Source organism: Pituophis catenifer, unplaced genomic scaffold, assembly GCF_029215685.1.
Source record: "Pituophis catenifer annectens isolate HBS135680 unplaced genomic scaffold, rPitCat1.0.hap2 SCAF_3, whole genome shotgun sequence".
In the NCBI taxonomy this organism is placed as follows: domain Eukaryota; kingdom Metazoa; phylum Chordata; class Lepidosauria; order Squamata; family Colubridae; genus Pituophis; species Pituophis catenifer.
The window spans coordinates 212,823,857-212,843,839 of record NW_027256883.1 but is presented as its reverse complement, the minus strand read 5'-3'; the positions used below and the strand labels follow the sequence as shown (position 1 = coordinate 212,843,839).

The following is a 19,983-nucleotide window of genomic DNA, read 5'->3' as shown; positions in this document are numbered from 1 at the left end:
ATGATAGATAGATAGATAGATAGATAGATAGATAGATAGATAGATAGATAGATACTGATAATAGATTGATAGACAGGTAGGTAGATGATAGATGGATAGATAGATAGATAGATAGATAGATAGATAGATAGATAGATAGATAAAGAGGATAGATGGATAGACAGGTAGGTACATGATAGATAGATAGATGGATGGATGGATAGATAGATAGATAGATAGATAGATAGATAGATAGATAGATAGATAGATAATGATGATAGATAGATTGATAGATCAGTAGGTAGGTAGGTAGGTACAGTAGGTAGATGATAGAGATAGATAAAGATAGATAGATAGATAGATAGATAGATAGATAGATAGATAGATAGATCAATGGATAGACAGATAGGTAGATAGATGATAGATAGATAGATAGATAGATAGATCGATCAATGGATAGACAGATAGGTAGATAGATGATAGATAGATAGATAGATAGATAGATGATGATAGATTGATTGATAGATCAATAGGTAGGTAGATAGGTAAGTAGGTAGGTAGGCAGGTAGATGATAGATAGAGATAGATAGAGAGATATAATGATAGAGAGAGATATGATAGATAGATAGTTAGATAATGATGATAGATTGATAGATCAATAGGTAGGTAGGTAGGTAGGTAGGTAGGTAGATGATAGATAAATCAATATGTGGGTAGATAGGTAGGTAGATGATAGATAGAGATAGATAGATATAATGATAGAGATAGATAGATAGATAGATAGATAGATAGATAGATAGATAGATAGATGATAGATAGATAATGATGATAGATTGATAGATCAATAGGTAGGTAGATAGGTGATAGATAGATAGATAGATAGATAGATAGATAGATAGATAGATAGATAGATAATGATAGATTGACAGACAGACAGACAGATGGACAGACTCTTCTGGATGCCTTCTACAATGTTCTCAACCATCCTGTTTAATCTGGCCAAATTTAGCATATTGCCTGAATCCAGACCGGTGATTTGTAAACAAACCTGGTTAGCTGTATTGTGTGAAACATCGTGTGTGATTTTTGAAGCATGAAGTGAGCTCCAGTTTCCACCCATCCGCTTCCATCCCTCGGAAACCAATGCTTTGGGGGTCCATCCACGAGAGACCCACTGAGGCATTGCAACCGCCCGAGAAAAACAGTCTTTTGATCAACACCCAGCAGTTTGTTACGGCTTTGGAAGGAGCTGGAAAGGCTGCCTTCGCAACCAGAAGTGTGTTTGTTTAAGGAAAACGAAAACAAGGCCGCTAAAATCCTGGAGGGAGGAGGGGAGGGATTCGAATTCCCGAGCAAATGACATGACACTTGCGAGAGACCTTGGCGTCCACGGCTGACCTTCACCACTCTTGGCAAAGCAAGATCCCCATCAAGTGGCTTGCTAAAATATCTTTCTGGCACAGGCAGGAGTCGGTTGTGAAGAAGCCAAGATTGTGATTGCTCGCGCTGAAGAACGGCAATCTGCTCCCAAGGATTTGCCGAGCCAGCTTGGCCGGCGTGAACTGCGATCGTAACCGTGTTGGAAACATTCGCGAAAACAGGAGGGATTGAACCGTGGAAAAATTAAACTCAGTTCCAAGGGTCTTCACAATATTTGTGTGTGTGTGTGTGTGTGTGTGTGTGTGTGTGTGTGTGTGTGTACTATGTGTGTTTGTGTGTTCTATTATACAGACTTACAACCATTCGTTTAGTGATTGTTCAAAGTTACACCTGAAAATTAAAATCAATTCCAAGTGTCTTCACAAAATATGTGTGTGTATATGTACACACACACACACACACACACACACACACACCGTGTCTGTGTGTATATACAGTGTGTGTGTGTGCATATATACAGTGTGTGGGTGTGGGTGTGTGCGCATGTGTGTATACCCTGTTTCTCCCAAAATAAGACATCCCCTGATAATAAGCCCAATTGGGCTTTTGAGCGCATGGCAATAAGGCCAAGCGCTTATTTCAGGGTTCAAAAAAAAATAAGACAGGGTCTTCTTTTTGGGGAAACACGGTATCTATCTATCCATCCATCCATCCATCCATCCATCCATCCATCCATCCATCCATCTATCTATCTATCTATCTATCTATCTATCTATCTATCTATCTATTTCCGTATCTGTCTCTTATCTACCTATCTACCTACCTCTACCTAACTACATCTGTCTGTCTGTCTCTCTGTCTATCTATCTATCTATCTATCTATCTATCTATCTATCTATCTATCCTGTTTTCCCCAAAATAAGACATCCCCTGATAATAAGCCCAATCGGGGTTTTGAGCACATGGCAATAAGGCCAAGCGCTTATTTTAGGGTTCAAAAAATATAAGACAGGGTCTTATTTTCAGGGAAACAGAGTATCTATTTATCCATCCATCCATCCATCCATCCATCCATCCATCCATCCATCTATTTATCTATCTATCTATCTATCTATCTATCTCCGTATCTGTCTCTTATCTACCTATCTACCTCTACCTAACTACATCTGTCTGTCTGTCTGTCTGTCTGTCTGTCTGTCTCTCTCTCTCTCTCTCTCTCTACCAACCTACCTACCTACCTACCCTGTTTCCCCCAAAATAAAACATCCCCTGATAATAAGCCCAATTGGGCTTTTGAGTGCATGACAATAAGGCCAAGCGCTTATAAAAATATAAGATGGGGTCTTATTTTCGGGGAAACACAGTATCTATCTATCTATCTATCTATCTATCTCCGTATCTGTCTCTTATCTACCTATCAACCTTCCTCTACCTAACTACATCTGTCTGTCTGTCTGTCTGTTTGTGTCTGCCTGTCTATCTATCTATCTATCTATCTATCTATCTATCTATCTATCTATCTATCTATCCTGTTTCCCCCAAAATAAGACCTCCCCTGATAATAAGCCCAATCGGGGTTTTGAGCACATGGCAATAAGGCCAAGCGCTTATTGCAGGGTTCAAAAAAATATAAGAGAGGGTCTTATTTTCAGGGAAACACGGTATGTATATGTATAAATGTGCTCCATTATACAGACCTACAACCATTCATTTAGTGATTGTTCGAAGTTACGAAGCCTGAAAAAAGTAACGACCATTTTTCACACTTATGACCTTTGCAGCATCCCCAGGGTCACCTGAACAAAATTCGGACCCCTTGGCAACTGTCTCCTATTTATGACGGTCGCAGTGTCCCCGGGGTCATGTGATTCCCTTTTGCGACCTTCTGACCAGCAAAATCATTGGGGAAGCCAGATCCGCTTAACGATCTTGTTTTACTCACTTAACGACTGCAGCGATTCCCTTCACAACTGTGGCAAGGCAGGTCGCAAAACGGGGCCAAAAACTCACTAAACATCCGTCTTGCAATAAGAAGAGTAATAACAGAGATGAAAGGGGCCTTGGAGGTCTTCTAGTCCAGCCCCCTGCGCAGGTAGGAGACCCTTTATACCATTGCAGACAAATGGCTGTACAATCTCACAAGGTCTGCAGACAAATCATTCCACTGGTTCTCATTGTCAATGGGGATACACAATAAGAATTGGAAGGGACCTTGGAGATCTTCTAGTCCAGCCCTCTGCTCAAGACAGGAGCCTTATATCATCCTGGTCAAATGGTTGTCCAATCTCTTCTTAAAAACTTCTGGTGATGGAGTACCAGTGGTGAAATGTAGAATTTGTTACTACCGGTTCTCTGGGCGTGGCTTGATGGGGGAGGGGTAATATGACTGAGTGGGCGTGGCCAACTGTTTTTTTTTTAAACTTTAAAACCCTTTTTTCTACAACCTCTTCGGCCAAAAAGGTTGTAAAAAACTGTTTTTAAAAGCCTCTGACGATCCCAGCTGATTTGCCTGATCGGCAGAGGCTTTTCTTTTCTTTTAAAGCCTCTGACAATCCCAGCTGACTTGCCTGATCAGCAGAGGCTTTTCTTTTTTTTTAAAGCCTCTGACGATCCCAGCTGACTTGCCTGATCGGCAGAAGCTTTTCTTTTTTTTTAAAGCCTCTGACGATCCCAGCTGACTTGCCTGATCGGCAGAAGCTTTTCCTTTTTTTAAAAAAAAGCCTCTGACAATCCCAGCTGACTTGCCTGATCGGCAGAGGCTTTTCTTTTTTTTTAAAGCCTCTGACGATCCCAGCTGACTTGCCTGATCGGCAGAAGCTTTTCCTTTTTTTTAAAAAAAGCCTCTGACAATCCCAGCTGACTTGCCTGATCGGCAGAGGCTTTTCTTTTTTAAAAAAGTCTCTGACGATCCCAGCTGACTTGCCTGATCGGCAGAAGCTTTTCCTTTTTTTAAAAAAAAGCCTCTGACGATCCCAGCTGACTTGCCTGATCGGCAGAGGCTTTTCTTTTTTTTACTTTTAAAACCATTTTTTCTACAACCTCTTCGGCCAAAGAGGTTGTAAAAAAATGCTTTGAAAAATAAAATAAAAAGCCTCTGATGATTGCGCAGCTCAGCTGGGCATGGGGGTGGGGAGGGATTTTTGCTACCAGTTCTCCGAACCACCTGCCTCCATCGCTACCGGATCGGCCGATCCAGTCCGAACCGGGAGCATTTCACCCCTGTGGAGTACCCACAACTTCTGGAGGCAAATTGTTCCACTGATTAATTGTTCTAACTGTCAGGAAATTTCTCCTTATGTCTAGGTTGCTTCTCTCCTTGATTCGTGCCTTCTGGTGCTTTGGAGAATAGCTTGACCCCCTCTTCTTTGGGGCAGCTTCTGAGATATTGGGCTATCACATCACCCCTAGTCCTTCTCTTCATTAGACTAGACCAGGGGTCTCCAAACTTGGCAACTTTAAGGCTTGTGGACTTCCACTCCCAGAATTCCTCAGTCAGCCATGCTGGTTTGGAGACCCCTGGGCTAGACAGTTCTCAGTTCTTGCTGTGACCATCTTCCTGTCTTTGTAGCATCTTAGAAACCCGAGTCCGGCAGATGGAAACGAAGCACTTGAAGGAGCTGGAGGACATTCGGACTGAGAAGGACCAGCTCCAGCAGCTGGTGAGTCACCAGAGCAACACCATCGAAGGTCTGGAGAAGTCCCTTCATGTCGCCAGCAGTAACGCCAGCCTCCTTCAGCAACAGCAGCTGCAGCTCCTGGAATCGGTCCAGAATTTGGTCTCCTTAGTCTCCGAAGGAAAAGGTACCTTCTTGAACATCCAAAGGATGAGATGGTTTGATTAAATTGATAGACCACCTCAAAATAGTTCCAAAACCTTCCCTCTACCCATCTCATCTTTTTGTTTAAATAAAATGGATGCTCTCCTTTTTTTGATCCAAAAAGCTGCAGAGAGCTTGTTTTTCCCTCAATAGTTCTGAAAAAAGAAGATCGGCTGTTCCATGACTGCATGGACATCCTTCGATCTGGATTCAACTTCAGTGGAGTTTACACCCTCCACATTAACAATCTGACTGAACCCAAAAAGGTCAGTTGACCCAAAGATTAGATGAATGTGGTTGGTTGGTTGGTGGGTTGATTGGGTTGGGTTGGGTGGGGTTGGGTTAGGTTGGGATGAGTGGGGTGTGGTGGGGCTGGGTTGGTTGGTTGGTTGATTGGGTTGGGTTGGGTTGGGTTGGGCTAGATGGGGTGGGGTGGGGTTGGTTGGTTGGTTTGGGTTGGTTTGGGTTGGTTTGGTTTGGGTTGGGTTGGGTTGGTTGGTTAGGTTGAGTTGGGCTTGGCTGGGTTGGGTAGGTTGGGTTGGGTTGGTTGATTGGTTGATTGGGTTGGGTTGGGTGGGGTTGAGTTGGGTTGGATGGGGTGAGGTAGGGTGGGGTTGGTTGGTTGGTTGGTTGGGTTGGGTTGGGTGGGTGGGTGGGTTGGTTGGTTAGGTGGGGTTGGGCTTGGCTGGGTTGGGTAGGTTGGGTTGGGTTGGGTTGGTTGGTTGGTTGATTGGGTTGGGTTGGGTGGGGTTGGGTTGGGTTGGGTTGGGTTGGATGGGGTGGGGTGGGGTTGGTTGGTTGGTTGGTTGGTTGGGTTGGGTTGGGTGGGTGGGTGGGTTGGTTGGTTAGGTTGGGTTGGGCTTGGCTGGGTTGGTTAGGTTGGGTTGGGCTTGGCTGGGTTGGGTAGGTTGGGTTGGGTTGGTTGGTTGGTTGATTGGTTGGAATGGAGTGGGGTGGGGTGGGGTGGGGTGGATGGATGGATGAATTGTCATATGCTATCAGGTCAATGCTGGCCCAGAAACATAGAATCGTAGAATTGTAGAAGTGTTATAACTTCGAACGGTCACTAATGAACTGTCGTAAATCGAGGACTGCCCATATAAGAAATATTTCTGCTTCTCACTCTCTCTCTCCATCCCTGCACAGAATACCCATGATTCTTGATATTTTGGAAAAATATCGAAAACTGGGTATTTCTAACCGAGGTGAAAATATGGATTGTTTCCAACGATTGTTCATGCTATACATTTCAAGCTGGTGATTTTCTCCTTGCCTTAGTTTTCTTTTCTCCCTTGATCGCTTCTTCTTTCTACCTTTCCAGGCCTTCTGCAACATGGAAACCGATGGAGGAGGCTGGACGGTCATTCAACGCCGGATCAATGGCAGCGTCAGCTTCCAAAAAACCTGGAAAGAATATAAACAGGTTGGTGGTTGGTGTTTTCCAGTTACCATAGCTAGGTCCAGATGTGGATAGGATAGGATAGGATAGGATAGGATAGGATAGGATAGGATAGGATAGAAATAATAGAAAAAGAATAGAATAGAATAGAATATGGAACAGAACAGAACAGAAATAGGAATAGAATAGAATAGAATAGAATAGAATAGAATAGAATAGAATAGAATAGAATAGAATAGAATAGAATAGAATAGAATAGAATAGAATAGAATAGAATAGAATAGAATAGAAAATATGGAATGGAATGGAATGGAATGGAATGGAATGGAATGGAATGGAATAGAATAGAATAGAATAGAATAGAATAGAATAGAATAGAATAGAATAGAATAGAATAGAATAGAAAATATGGAATGGAATGGAATAGAATAGAATAGAATAGAATAGAATAGAATAGAATAGAATAGAACAGAATAGAAAAAGAAATAGAATAGAATAGAATAGAATAGAATAGAATAGAATAGAATAGAAAAAGAAATAGAATAGAATAGAAAAAGAAATAATAGAATAGAATAGAATAGAATAGAATAGAATAGAATAGAATAGAATAGAATAGAATAGAATAGAATAGAATAGAATAAAAAAGAAAAGAAAAGGAAATAAGAATAGAATAGAATAGAATAGAATAGACTAGAGTAGAGTAGAGTAGAGTAGAGTAGAGTAGAGTAGAGTAGAGTAGAGTAGAATAGAAAAGAAAAGAAAAAGATAGGATAGGATAGGATAGGATAGGATAGGATAGGATAGGATAGGATAGGATAGGACAGGACAGGACAGGACAGGACAGGACAGGACAGGACAGGACAGGACAGAGTAGAGTAGAGTAGAGTAGAGTAGAGTAGAGTAGAGTAGAGTAGAGTAGAACAGAACAGAACAGAACAGAACAGAACAGAACAGAACAGAACAGAACAGAACAGAACAGAATAGAATAGAATAGAATAGAATAGAATAGAATAGAAAATATGGAATGGAATGGAATGGAATGGAATGGAATAGAATAGAATAGAATAGAATAGAATAGAATAGAATAGAATAGAATAGAATAGAATAGAATAGAATAGAATAGAATAGAATAGAAAATATGGAATGGAATGGAATAGAATAGAATAGAATAGAATAGAATAGAATAGAACAGAATAGAAAAAGAAATCGAATCGAATCGAATCGAATCGAATAGAATAGAATAGAATAGAATAGAATAGAATAGAATAGAAAAAGAAATAGAATAGAATAGAAAAAGAAATAATAGAATAGAATAGAATAGAATAGAATAGAATAGAATAGAATAGAATAGAATAGAATAGAATAGAATAGAATAGAATAGAATAGAATAAAAAAGAAAAGAAAAGGAAATAAGAATAGAATAGAATAGAATAGAATAGAATAGAATAGAGTAGAGTAGAGTAGAGTAGAGTAGAGTAGAGTAGAGTAGAGTAGAGTAGAGTAGAGTAGAGTAGAGTAGAGTAGAATAGAAAAGAAAAGAAAAAGATAGGATAGGATAGGATAGGATAGGATAGGATAAGATAGGATAGGATAGGATAGGATAGGATAGGATAGGATAGGACAGGACAGGACAGGACAGGACAGGACAGGACAGGACAGAGTAGAGTAGAGTAGAGTAGAGTAGAGTAGAGTAGAGTAGAGTAGAACAGAACAGAACAGAACAGAACAGAACAGAACAGAACAGAACAGAACAGAATAGAAATAGAATAGAATAGAATAGAATAGAATAGAATAGAATAGAATAGAATAGAAAATATGGAATGGAATGGAATAGAATAGAATAGAATAGAATAGAATAGAATAGAATAGAACAGAATAGAAAAAGAAATCGAATCGAATAGAATAGAATAGAATAGAATAGAATAGAATAGAAAAAGAAATAGAATAGAATAGAAAAAGAAATAATAGAATAGAATAGAATAGAATAGAATAGAATAGAATAGAATAGAATAGAATAGAATAGAATAGAATAAAAAAGAAAAGAAAAGGAAATAAGAATAGAATAGAATAGAATAGAATAGAATAGAGTAGAGTAGAGTAGAGTAGAGTAGAGTAGAGTAGAGTAGAGTAGAGTAGAGTAGAGTAGAGTAGAGTAGAGTAGAGTAGAGTAGAGTAGAGTAGAGTAGAGTAGAATAGAAAAGAAAAGAAAAAGATAGGATAGGATAGGATAGGATAGGATAGGATAGGATAGGATAAGATAGGATAGGATAGGATAGGATAGGATAGGACAGGACAGGACAGGACAGGACAGGACAGGACAGGACAGGACAGAGTAGAGTAGAGTAGAGTAGAGTAGAGTAGAGTAGAGTAGAACAGAACAGAACAGAACAGAACAGAACAGAACAGAACAGAACAGAACAGAATAGAATAGAATAGAAATAGAATAGAATAGAATAGAATAGAATAGAATAGAAAATGTGGAATGGAATGGAATAGAATAGAATAGAATAGAATAGAATAGAATGGAATGGAATGGAATGGAATAGAATAGAATAGAATAGAATAGAATAGAATAGAATAGAATAGAATAGAATAGAATAGAATAAAAAAGAAAAGAAAAGGAAATAAGAATAGAATAGAATAGAATAGAATAGAATAGAATAGAATAGAATAGAGTAGAGTAGAGTAGAGTAGAGTAGAGTAGAGTAGAGTAGAGTAGAGTAGAATAGAAAAGAAAAGAAAAAGATAGGATAGGATAGGATAGGATAGGATAGGATAAGATAGGATAGGATAGGATAGGATAGGATAGGATAGGACAGGACAGGACAGGACAGGACAGGACAGGACAGGACAGGACAGAGTAGAGTAGAGTAGAGTAGAGTAGAGTAGAGTAGAGTAGAGTAGAGTAGAGTAGAACAGAACAGAACAGAACAGAACAGAACAGAACAGAACAGAACAGAACAGAATAGAAATAGAATAGAATAGAATAGAATAGAATAGAATAGAATAGAAAATATGGAATGGAATGGAATAGAATAGAATAGAATAGAATAGAATAGAATAGAATAGAACAGAATAGAAAAAGAAATCGAATCGAATCGAATCGAATAGAATAGAATAGAATAGAATAGAATAGAATAGAATAGAAAAAGAAATAGAATAGAATAGAAAAAGAAATAATAGAATAGAATAGAATAGAATAGAATAGAATAGAATAGAATAGAATAGAATAAAAAAGAAAAGAAAAGGAAATAAGAATAGAATAGAATAGAATAGAATAGAATAGAATAGAGTAGAGTAGAGTAGAGTAGAGTAGAGTAGAGTAGAGTAGAGTAGAGTAGAGTAGAGTAGAGTAGAGTAGAGTAGAGTAGAGTAGAAAAGAAAAAGATAGGATAGGATAGGATAGGATAGGATAGGATAAGATAGGATAGGATAGGATAGGATAGGATAGGACAGGACAGGACAGGACAGGACAGGACAGGACAGGACAGGACAGGACAGAGTAGAGTAGAGTAGAGTAGAGTAGAGTAGAGTAGAGTAGAACAGAACAGAACAGAACAGAACAGAACAGAACAGAACAGAACAGAATAGAATAGAATAGAATAGAATAGAAATAGAATAGAATAGCTTTATTGTCACTTTACATACACTACATAACGATGACTAAATAAATAAATAAATAAATAAATAAATAAATATTTTGTGTTATATATACACACACACACAGAGAGAGAGAGAGAGAGAGAGAGAGAGAGAGAGAGAGAGAGAGGGAGAGAGAGAGAGAGAGAGAGAGTGTTCTTGGAAGAAATGCCCTCCTTGAAGACCAAATGTTAGGGAAACTTACTCTAAAAGTAATGGGAAGGGGTGTAGGAGGACCACCACTCAAGCATGAGCCGGCCGTGGGCTGCAGCTGCCAAGAAAGCCAAGGCCATCCTAGGCTGCATCAACCGAGGGGCGGCATCCGTTGTCGGGGTTTAGGGGGGGACCCGAGAGCATCTCCCCATCCTTGAGGTGCTGTCGCAGAGAAGAGGGAGTGGATTTATTCCCCAAAGCAGCTGAAGGCAGGAGAAGAAGCGATGGGGGGATCGGAGGGAAAGCCAAGCTGGAAATAAGGAGGAATTTCCTGACAGGGAGAAGAGTTCTTCAGTGGGACGGCTGGCCTCCCACATATGTGGGTGCTCCATCACTGGAGGTTTTCAAGAAAAGACTATCACCTTCCTTCCTTCCTTCCTTCCTTCCTTCCTTCCTTCCTTCCTTCCTTCCTTCCTTCCTTCCTTCCTTCCTTCCTTCCTTCCTTCTTTCCATCTGTCCTTCCTTCCTTCCTTCCTTCCTTCCTTCCTTCTTTCCATCTGTCCTTCCTTCCTTCCTTCCTTCCTCCTTCCCTCCCTCCTTCCACCATCCATGTTCCTCCCTCCCCCTCCCACTTCCTTCCTTCCCTTTCCTTCCCTCTCTCCCCTTCTTTCCCTCCCCCTCCCCCTTGCCTTCCTTCCCGCTTTCCTCCCTCCTTCCCTCCCTGCTTCCCTCCCTTCCTTCTCTCTTCCCCCTTCTTTCCTTCCTACCTCTCTCCACTTCCTTGTTTCCTTCTCTGCTTCCATTCCCTCTCTCCCCTTCTTTCCCCCATCTCCCTCCCCTACCTTCCTTCCCTTCTTCCTTCCTATCCTCCATCCACCCCCCTCTCCTCCCTCCCTTCCTTCCTCCCTCCCTCCCTTCGCTTCCCTGCTTTCCTTCCCTCTCTCCCCTTCTTTCCCTTCCCTCCCCCTTGCCTTCCTTCCTGCTTTCCTTCCTCCCTCCTTTCTTGCTTCCCTCCCTTCCTTCTCTCTTCCCCCTTCTTTCCTTCCTATCTCTCTCCCCTTCCTTGCTTCCCTCTCTGCTTCCACTCCCTCTCTCCCCTTCTTTCCCCCCATCCTCCCTCCCCTGCCTTCCTTCCCTTCTTCCTTCCTATCCTCCATCCACCCACCCTCTCCTTCCTTCCTCCCTCCCTCTCTCCCTCCCTCCCTTTGCTTCCCTCCTTTTCTTCCCTCTCTCCCCTTCTTTCCTTCCCTTCTTCCTTCCTATCCTCCACCCACCCTTCCTTCCTTCCTCCCTCCCTCCCTTTGCTTCCCTCCTTTTCTTTCCTCTCTCCCCTTCTTTCCTTCCCTTCTTCCTTCCTATCCTCCACCCACCCACCCACTCCCTCCTTCCTTCCTTCCTTCCTCCCTCCCTCCCTTTGCTTCCCTCCTTTTCTTCCCTCTCTCCCCTTCTTTCCTTCCCTTCTTCCTTCCTATCCTCCACCCACCCACCCACTCCCTCCTTCCTTCCTTCCTTCCTTCCTCCCTCCCTCCCTTTGCTTCCCTCCTTTTCTTCCCTCTCTCCCCTTCTTTCCTTCCCTTCTTCCTTCCTATCCTCCACCCACCCACCCACTCCCTCCTTCCTTCCTTCCTTCCTTCCTCCCTCCCTCCCTTTGCTTCCCTCCTTTTCTTCCCTCTCTCCCCTTCTTTCCTTCCCTTCTTCCTTCCTATCCTCCATCCACCCACCCTCTCCTTCCTTCCTCCCTCCCTCCCTTTGCTTCCCTCCTTTTCTCCCCTCTCTCCCCTTCTTTCCTTCCCTTCTTCCTTCCTATCCTCCATCCACCCACCCTCTCCTTCCTTCCTCCCTCCCTCCCTTTGCTTCCCTCCTTTTCTCCCCTCTCTCCCCTTCTTTCCATCCTGCTTCTCTCCCCTTTCTTGCTTCCCTCTCTACTTTCCCTCCCTCTGTCCTGTTTATTCCTTTCATCCTCCCTCCCTCCTTTTCTTCTCCTCATCCTTCCTTCCCTCCTGCCTCCCTTTGACTGTGCCTGTGTTCCTTCTCGCCCCAGGGCTTCGGGGTTGCAGCTGGAGAATATTGGCTGGGGAACGAGGCCGTCCATTATTTGACCAGCCAGGCTGCCTACACTCTACGGGTGGAGCTTCTGGACTGGGAAGGCAACCAGGCTTATGCCCAGTACGACAAAGTCCGGCTGACAGGCGAGCGCCAGCGCTACAGGTGAGGCACTTTTCCTCGTGAAAATGTTCGGAGTCTTCCTGGATCCCAGAGCGAGCCTCAGCCAGAAATGGGATGCGGCTGCAAACAAGACAGATCTAAACTTTGAGCCATGGTGGCGCAGTGGTTAGAGTGCAGTACTGCAGGCTCCTTCTGCTGACTGCCTGCTGCCTGTAATTTGGCAGTTCAAATCTCACCAGGCTCAAGGTTGACTCAGCCTTCCGTCCTTCCGAGGTCGGTAAAATGAGGATCTGGATTGCTGGGGGGCAAGAGGCTGACTCTGTAAACTGCTTAGAGAGAGCTGGAAAGCACTCTGAAGCGGGATATAAGTCTAAGTGCTCTTCCTTCCTTCCTTCCTTCCTTCCTTCCTTCCTTCCTTCCTTCCTTCCTTCCTTCCTTCCTTCCTTCCCTCCCAGTGGTTAGAATGCAGTATTGCAGGCTAACTCTGCCCACTACCAGCAGTTCAATCCTGACCGAGTGGCTCAAGGTTGACTCAGCCTTCCGTCCTTCCGAGGTCGGTAAAATGAGGACCCAGATTGTTGGGGGAAAATAGGCTGACTCTGTAAACTGCTTAGAGAGGGCTGGAAAGCATTGTAAAATGGTATATAAGTCTAACTGCTATTCCTTCCTTCCTTCCTTCCTTCCTTCCTTCCTTCCTTCCTTCCTTCCTTCTTTTCCTTCCTTCCTTCCTTCCTTCCTTCCTTCCTTCCTTCCTTCCCTCCCTCCCTCCCTCCCTCCCTCTCTCCCTCCTAGTGGTTAGAATGCAGTATTGTAAATGGTTTTTAATTGGGATTATAAATTTTATGGATTTGGGGGTTTTAAATTGGGAAGCTAATGATTTAATTCTTTTTTTAATTATCTTAACTTTTGTATTTGTATGTTTTTTAATTTTGGCTGTTCACCGCCCTGAGTCCCCGCTGGGAGAAGGGCAGTATACAAATTAAATAAATAAATAAATAAATAAATACATAAATAAATAAATAAATAACTCTGCCCACTGCCAGCAGTTCAATCCTGACCGACTAGCTCAAGGTCAACTCAGCCTTCCGTCCTTCTGAGGTCGGTAAAATGAGGACCCAGATAGTTGGGGATAAATATACTGACTCTGTAAACCGCTTAGAGAGGGCTGGAAAGCACTGGGAAGCGGTATATAAGTGTTATGGCTATTGCAATCTTATTGAAAGTTTAGTTTCCAAAATTCAAAAAAAAAGGTATTTTTCGTCTCTGCTCCTGTTGCCTTCTTTGTTTTTTCAGGCTCGCTCTGAAAGGCTACAAGGGTTCGGCTGGACTCCAAAGTGCCCTGCCTCTCCAGGGAACATCCTTCAGCACTTGGGACTCCGATAACGACAACTGCATGTGCAAATGTGCCCAGATGCTCTCTGGTGGTAAGTATGCGCTAAAGAGGGGGATAAGGGAAGGAGGAATCACCCCAGAGAGAATACAGGCACAGATTTATGACCACAATTGAGCCCAAAATTTCTCTTTTTACCCTGTTTCCCCGAAAATAAGACCCAAACAGAAAATAAGCCCTAGCATGATTTTTCAGGATGCTTGTAATATAAGCCCAATGTCAACTTGCAAAGCTTTCAAGTTGCCATGAGCAGGAGGGAGGGAGAACTGAAGTGAATTCCATACATTCTTTCTGACCGCAATCAGAAGGAGGGTGTTAGGTTTCACAGCCAGCCAAAGTGGTTAATTGGAGAATGTGATTTATGACATGGCCAGAGAGGAGGGGAGAGACAGGGTCAGAGGGGAACGTAAATCTACGTAGGATTAGTTCTAACTGCATCCCAGTATTGCCGGAATGGTGCTCCTAATAAATGACTATATTTCCTTTGAAGTTTGGATCATGGCTCATGAATTAATTAGGGCATCTTTCGGAAACTTGACACCCTACTCCCAAAATAAGCCCTAGTTAAGATTGTCAGCCAGATGGATGCATTTAGTACCGTATTTTCCCCAAAATAAGACCTAACCAGAAAATACCTACCATAATTTTTCAGGATGCTTGTAATATAAGCCCTACTCCCAAAATAAGCCCTAGTTAAGATTGTCAGTCAGACAGACACATTTAGTACTGTATTTCCCCCAAAATAAGACCTAACTGGAAAATAATTCCTAGCATGATTTTTCAAGATGCTCGTAATATAAGCCTTACCCACTAAATAAACTCTAGTTAAGATTCTCAGCCAGATGGATGCATTTAATACCGTATTTCCCCCAAAATAAGACCTAACCAGAAAATAAGACCTAGCATGATTTTTCAGGATGCTCGTAATATACCCAAAAAATAAGTCCCAGTTAAAGATCGTCAGCAAACAGAGGCGTTTAGTATTGTATTTTCTCCCAAAATAAGACCTAACTGGAAAATAAGCCCTAATACATCTTTTGGAGCAAAAATTAATATAAGACCCGGTCTTATTTTGGGGAAAACACAGTATTTATTAAGTGAGTTTCGTCCCGTTTTACAACATGATAGCCGTCTTCCAGCAGAGGTAGTCCTTGACTTATGACCTAACCAGGCTTAGGACCAGGATACCTACGAGACCGCCTTCTGCCACCAGTAGCCTCTCACCGACCAGTACGCTCCCATAGAGAAGGTCTTCTCAGGGTGTCGTCGGCCAAACAATGTTGACTGGCTGCCCCCAGGGGGAGAGCCTTCTCTGTGGGGGCACCTGCCATCTGGAACGAGCTCCCCCTGGAGATACGGAGGATCCCGGATTTGCGCACTTTCCGCCGTGCCCTCAAAACATTCTTATTCCAGCAGGCTGGCCTGGCCTAACCTCCCTTTTAAATTGTTTTAAATTTGTTTTATAAATTGGGGTGTTTTAAATTTGTTTGTAGGCCAAAGTATTTAATGTATTTTTAAATGATTTTTTTAATCGTTTGTACTATGTGTATTTTATCTCTTGGCTGTTCACCGCCCTGAGTCCTTCGGGAGTAGGGCGGTATATAAATTTAATAAACAAATAAATAATTAAATACAACCAAAACACAGCCCAAAATGTATGTTGCTAAGTGGGACATTCATTAAGTGAGTTTTGCCCCATGGTTATCCAACCTCTTAAAAACTTCCAGTGTTGGAGCATTCACAACTTCTGGAGGCAAGACGTAATAATGGGTGAAGGTATGATCCATGACTGACCTTTTCCAATCCTTCCATAAAACAGGCTGGTGGTTTGATGCCTGCGGCCAATCCAATTTAAACGGTATTTATTATCCGGCTCGACACAACATCCGGAAATTGAACGGAGTCCGCTGGCATTACTTCCAAAGCCCAGGATACTCATTAAAAGCCACACGGATGATGATCAGGCCTTCCAGCGGCCGCGAAGGGGCCGCGTAACAAGACTAACCAGGATGCTGTTCCTTTGAGTTCGGATTGCTCAGAATAACAGAGTCGGAAGGGACCTTGGAGGTCTTCTAGTCCAACCCCCTGCTCGAGCAGGAGACTTTACACAATTCTGGACAAATGGCGGTCAAATCTCTTCTTTGAAACCTCTAATGATGGAGCACTCACAGTTTCTGGAGGAAAATCCCTTCCACTGGTTAATTGTCCTCACTGTCAGACAATTTCTCTTTAGTTCTAGGGTGGATTTCTCTTCCATTAGCATGGGAGGACAAGAAGGAACTTCAGGGCCCATGTTGCTTTGCCCCAGGATGGAGACCTCATACCATGCAAGAAGAAAATCACATTTCAGAGCAGCAAAGAAGCTTCTGTAGGCCTCCTGCTCCCCTAAGGAAGAGAAGATAGAAGCAGGGGTGAAATGCTCCCGGTTCGGACCGGATCGCCCAATCCGGTAGTGATGGCGGCGGGTGATTCGGAGAACCGGTAGCAAAAATTCCTGCGCCCTCCCGCCTATGCCCAACTGAGCTGCACGATCATCAGAGGCTTTTTTTTTTTACTTTTAAAAGCATTTTTTTTACAACCTCTTCGGCAGAAAAAATTAGCTTTTAAAAGTTAAAAAAAAAAGCCTCTGATGATCTTGCGGCTCAGCTGGGATCGTCAGAGGCTTTTAAAAGCATTTTTTCTACAATCTCTTCGGCGGAAAAAATGCTTTTAAAAGTTTTTTTTAAAAAGCCTCTGATGATTGCGCGGCTCAGCTGGGATTGTCAGAGGCCTTTAAAAGCATTTTTTTTTTTACAATCTCTTCGGCCGAAAAAATGCTTTTAAAAGTTTTTTTTTAAAAAGCCTCTGATGATCGCGCGGCTCAGCTGGGATCGTCAGAGGCTTTTAAAAGCATTTTTTTTTACAACCTCTTTGGCCGAAAAAATGCTTTTAAAAGTTTTTTTTTAAAAAAAGCCTCTGATGATCTCGCGGTTCAGCTGGGATCGTCAGAGGCTTTTAAAAGCATTTTTTTCGGCCGAAGAGGTTGTAGAAAAAATGCTTTTAAAAGTTTTTTTTAAAAAAATGTTGGCCACGCCCACCGAGTCACATTACCTCACCACCACCAAGCCACGCCCACAGAACTGGTAGTAACAAATTTTACATTTCACCACTGGATAGAAGTCTAACCTTCCAAATTTATTAAAAGTGACTCGTGTAATTTAGACCTTGGCCTGCAAGGAACAACCAAAAAAGAAAAAGGAAAAAAATCCAGGCAGTCACACTTATTTCTAACAGCTGGCCAGGATACATAATGTATATATTACCGTCAATGTGTGAAATTAGGCATTTCCTAAGAATGCCCAGGAAATCTATAAGAATGCCAAAATGGGACATCGAAGTATGAAACGCTTAATACGTTACGCATTTCCTAGGCGTTCCATGCGATGCCAAAAGGCAAACCTGCAAAATATAAAATGCTCCAGCTAAAATGTCAGTCTTGCCTTCCTTTGTTGCAACCAATACTGATCTTTTTCTCTTGTTGTTTTCTGTAAGGAAATCCTGTATTTTATTTTGCAATTCTTCTTTCGTTTTCATATACGTCTTTTCAGTCAAGAGTTAGGGTTAGGGCTAGGGTTAGGCTAACCCTAACCCTAACCTTAAATTTAACCCTAATCCCTAACCATAACCATAATTGTAACCCGTAACCCTAACCCTAACTTTAACCCTACCCCTAACCATAATCCTAACCCTAACCCTTTCTAACTCTTAACCCTAATCCTTAACTTTTAACCCTAACCCTAACACTTAGGACTAACCCTAATTCTAATCCTAATCCTAACCCTAGCCCTTAACCGTAACCTTATCCCTAACCCTTTCTAACCATAACCGTAACCATTAATGCTAACCCTAACCCTAACCTTAAGACTAACCTTAACCCTTGCTAACTCTTAACCCTAACCCTTAAATTTAACCCTAATCCCTAATCCTAATTCTAATTTTAACCCTAACCCTAACCTTAAACCTAACCCTAACCCTTTCTAACTCTTAACGCTAACCCTCAATTTAACCCTAACCCTAACCCTAATTGTAACCTGTAACCCTAACTTTAACCTTAACCCTAACCATAATCCTAACCCTAACCCTAAACCTTTCTAACTTTTAACCCTAATCCTTAACTTTTAACCCTAACCCTAACCCTTAAGACTAACCCTAATCCTAACCCTAACCGTAGCCCTTAACCGTAACCTTATCCCTAACCCTTTCTAACCATAATCGTAACCATTAATGCTAACCCTAACCATAATCCTAACCCTAACCTTAAGACTAACCTTAACCCTTGCTAACTCTTAACCCTAATCCTTAAATTTAACCCTAATCCCTAATCCTAATTCTAATTTTAATCCCAACTTTAAGATTAACTCCTAAACCTAACCCTTAACCCTAATCCTAACCCTAACTTTAAAACTAACCCTAACCCTTGCTAACTTTTAACCCTAACCCTTAAATTTAACCCTAATCCCTAATCCTAATTTTAACTTTAACCCTAACCTTAAACCTAACTCTTAAACCTAACCCTTAACCCTAATCCTAACTCTAATTTTAACCCTAATCCTAATCCTAATCCTAACCTTACCCTTCCTAACTCTTAACCCTGACCCTTAACTTTTAAGCCTAATCCTAGCCCTAACCCTTAACCCAAGCCCCTAATCCTAACCCTAATCCTTACCCTTAATACTTTGTCAAAGAGTTCTTGTCATTCTGCATAATATCTACGTATTATATAGAGTGCCTTGGGAAAGTATATGGCATATTAAAATAACACAAACATTACCTTGCTGGAAAAGATCACGCATTCCATCGAATTCCTAGGCATCTTACACAATGCCTGCTTTTCACACATTGTCGTTATAGTATATATTTGAAAGAGCACATATAGATTTAGTTTACATATAACAATTGGGTTTCCTATGGTTTGAGCGCCCCCTGTTGCCTGAAACTGGCTTCTCGGTTTGCAAACCATACTTTAATACAGCTAGGTAGGCGGGAGCTCACCCCATTGTGGTTTACGCCACCCAACATGGCTTAGCACAAGATTTTTTTTTTTTTAATTTGATTTATATGCCGCCCTTCTCTGGAGACTCAGGGCGGCTTACAATGCGCTAAGCAATAGCCTTCATCCTTTTGTATATTTTATACAAAGTCAGCTTATTGCCCCCACAAACTGGGTCCTCAATTTACCCACCTTAGAAAGGATGGAAGGCTGAGTCAACCTTGAGCCTGGTGAGATTCGAACTTGCAGTAATTGCAGACAGCTGGTGTTAATCACAACGCTTTCAGTCTGCTGAGCCACCAGGCCCTCCCTCTTTCCCTCCCTCCCTCCCTTCTTTTTATTTCTTTCTTTCTCTTTCTTTCCCTCCCTCCCTCCCTTCTTTCTTTCCTTCTTTCTTTTTCCTCCCTCCCTCCCTTCTTTTTCTTTCTTTCTTTCTTTCTCTCTCTCTCTCTTTCTTTCTTTTTTTTAAAATTTGACTTATATGCCACCCTTCTCCGGAGACTCAGGGCAGCTTACAGTGCGTTAAGCAATAGCCTTCATACTTTTGTATATATTTTATACAAAGTCAGCTTATTGCCGCCACAAACTGGGTCCTCATTTCACCTACCTTAGAAAGGATGGAAGGCTGAGTCGACCTTGAGCCTGGTGAGAATTGAACTCGCAGTAATTGCAGGCAGCTGTTCTTAATAACAGGGTGCTTTAGACCACTGTACTACCAAGGCTCTACCAAGATTTGAAGCCGGCATACATTGAATGGGTGCAACAGGGTACGAAGGCATGAGTAAGTGTTTTAACATCGTGGGTGGTGATTCATATGAGCCATTTGTTTGGTGTCGGGAAAAAAAAAAATCACAATTTGGCACATGGTCAGTTAAAATGGTCTAAGGGCCTTTAATTCAATCCGGGGGCCCCTTGGTGCTCTTTGAGCTTGGTTTTCTTACAGACGTTTCATCACCCAACTAGGTAGCATCATCAGTGCTACTGTAGAAGGGAGTGAGGTTTGTGCAGTGGAGTAGAAGGAAAAGGAAAA

The 19,983-nt window shown here is 42.0% G+C and overlaps 1 protein-coding gene across 1 annotated transcript in view; it reads left to right on the top strand.

Moving 5' to 3' along the window:
• The window catches only part of ANGPT4 (angiopoietin 4), a 45,794-nt gene extending 29,750 nt beyond the window's left edge, over positions 1 to 16,044 (top strand). Inside the window, exons 4-9 of the mRNA XM_070940257.1 lie at positions 4,928 to 5,160; positions 5,331 to 5,443; positions 6,499 to 6,600; positions 12,410 to 12,576; positions 13,828 to 13,958; positions 15,744 to 16,044. Coding sequence (XP_070796358.1) covers positions 4,928 to 5,160; positions 5,331 to 5,443; positions 6,499 to 6,600; positions 12,410 to 12,576; positions 13,828 to 13,958; positions 15,744 to 15,919 — 922 coding nt within the window. The 3' untranslated portion in view covers positions 15,920 to 16,044. The remainder of the gene's footprint in view (positions 1 to 4,927; positions 5,161 to 5,330; positions 5,444 to 6,498; positions 6,601 to 12,409; positions 12,577 to 13,827; positions 13,959 to 15,743) is intronic.
• Positions 16,045 to 19,983: the final 3,939 nt, after the last annotated feature.